At 55.5% G+C, this 1,778-nt stretch overlaps 1 protein-coding gene across 1 annotated transcript in view; it reads right to left on the bottom strand.

The window, feature by feature from the left end:
* LOC109300516 (phosphorylase b kinase regulatory subunit alpha, skeletal muscle isoform-like) overlaps positions 1–1,778 on the bottom strand; it is a 180,850-nt gene that overhangs the window by 60,432 nt on the left and 118,640 nt on the right. The window contains exon 33 of the mRNA XM_019521178.1: positions 1,674–1,726. Within this exon, the coding sequence (XP_019376723.1) occupies positions 1,674–1,726 (53 nt within the window). The remainder of the gene's footprint in view (positions 1–1,673; positions 1,727–1,778) is intronic.

The following is a 1,778-nucleotide window of genomic DNA, read 5'->3' as shown; positions in this document are numbered from 1 at the left end:
GAGGGGACAGGGAGTTGCAGGTCATGGCCCTGGTCCCATAGCCCTGACAGCAGGGGCCCCCCTCTGGCATGGCATGGGGGGGTGGGGACAGGGAGCTGTGGGTCAGGAGTGACCGGCACCTGTGCAGGTGGGGGGGCTGCAGGTTGGGAGTGAGAGGCCATGCTGAGGAAATGAGGTCATGTTGAAGAAAAAATTGGGAAGCACTGGCTTAGCCCCTGAAACAAGTGCCTCAGCCCTGCCCAAGCCCCCAGCTGTTAGCACATTTTCTCCTAGTTTCTGGTGATGAAATGCCTTTTTGGGGCTTGGGCAGCACACTGCTTTTAAAGCAGGTGTGAAAAATGCAGGACTATATATTTTATTAGGATTATCTAGATCTCCATTTGACTCGTGTGCTGCTTGTTACAGGATTGGGAGCGGTTAATTTAAATAGTAGTTTCTTGCCCATAAGAAGGAACAAGAGCTTCATTTACTAGGCAGGACTGGAAAGACAATGTAGGTGTCCCTGGCTTTTAAAGTCATACCTTTGACCCAGCTGAGCTCAAACCTCTCTGGGAACCATAAAAGAGGAATGAGGGAAAAACAGGACAAAAAGCCCTAAAGAGATAGCAGAACAGGCCAAGAGAGAATGAGGCAGGGTGCAGTTGGGGGAAAGACTGGCTTCCAACCTTAGCAACTGGGGTCTCAGGATGAGCTAGGTCTACTGAAGTCAAGAGGGTGCTGAATTATAAGGGATTGGTTTAAAAGTGGAAGTGTCACAGGAATTCTGCCACTGATGGATTACTTAGGGGTGCACTTGGCAAGAGCAGAGATAGGTCAAAATTCTTCTTGCCCTGAACTGGCAACTGTTTCTGACACCTGCTCCTGTGTGTCCAGGAGGAATTTCCAAACACCAGCCCCTGAGGGCAACAAACCTGGGCTCATTTAGGATGCTGTTACTGGATGCCACTCTGAGGTACCATCCTATGCATCAGCCTGCTATCTATACATGTCCCATGTCTGTGAGCAGTAGACAAGGAAAAGCAACCCTTTTCCCCTTCCTGCCTCTATGCTCCACATTCTCCTGGCTGCAAAAAGAAAAGCTCTTCACTGCTCTATTCTGCCCTAAGCCTCTATCTGAATCCTTCTCCTCCCCCATATAAATAGTACCCAGGCCTAGCAAGCTTGCCCAGGTGAGGACACAATGAAAATGACGCAGTCGGTCAATGTCCTTGTCTCCCATGTCTCCATCTGCATTTGCTCGCTTTCACCCATGGAGAAAACTAAATATTTAGTACCTGGAGGCCCTTCCCATGGGACTAGGAAGTCTAATCATGAGCTGAATCTGCCCTACCCTTCTCACTAGGGACCGCCACTGTCCAGGCAGCTGCATGTGCAAACCTTCCTTCCCAACCAGTGACGCAGGAAGTGGGGTTGGCTCTGACAGCGGCCCGTGCCTCCAGGGGAGGCCGCCCCACGGCCGGGTGCCCCGTGTGGCGGGGCGACAGAGGGCACGAAGCCCGGCTTGCTCCGGCCTGGCCCCGCGGCTAGATGCGGAGAGCGGCGGCGGGTACAGCATTTCCCAGAGGGGGCCGCACCCGCGCTCGGGCCCGAAAGCAGGAGCCGACCCCCCGCCCCGCCCCGCCCGGGCTCTCGCAGCCGAGGGACCCCTGGCCCAGCGCCGCGGCTGCACTTACTGCATGTGGTCCAGCAGGGAGTAGGCCTCGATGAGGGCGTGCACCATGCTGGCCTGCGGAGAGACGGCCCGTCAGATGGCCCGCGTGCGCCCGGCCCCCGCGCCC

Source organism: Gavialis gangeticus, unplaced genomic scaffold, assembly GCF_001723915.1.
Source record: "Gavialis gangeticus isolate Ggan-Ray unplaced genomic scaffold, GavGan_comp1, whole genome shotgun sequence".
In the NCBI taxonomy this organism is placed as follows: Eukaryota; Metazoa; Chordata; order Crocodylia; family Gavialidae; genus Gavialis; species Gavialis gangeticus.
Note: the sequence above shows the minus strand (reverse complement) of the source record. Positions and strands in the feature narration are given on the sequence as shown.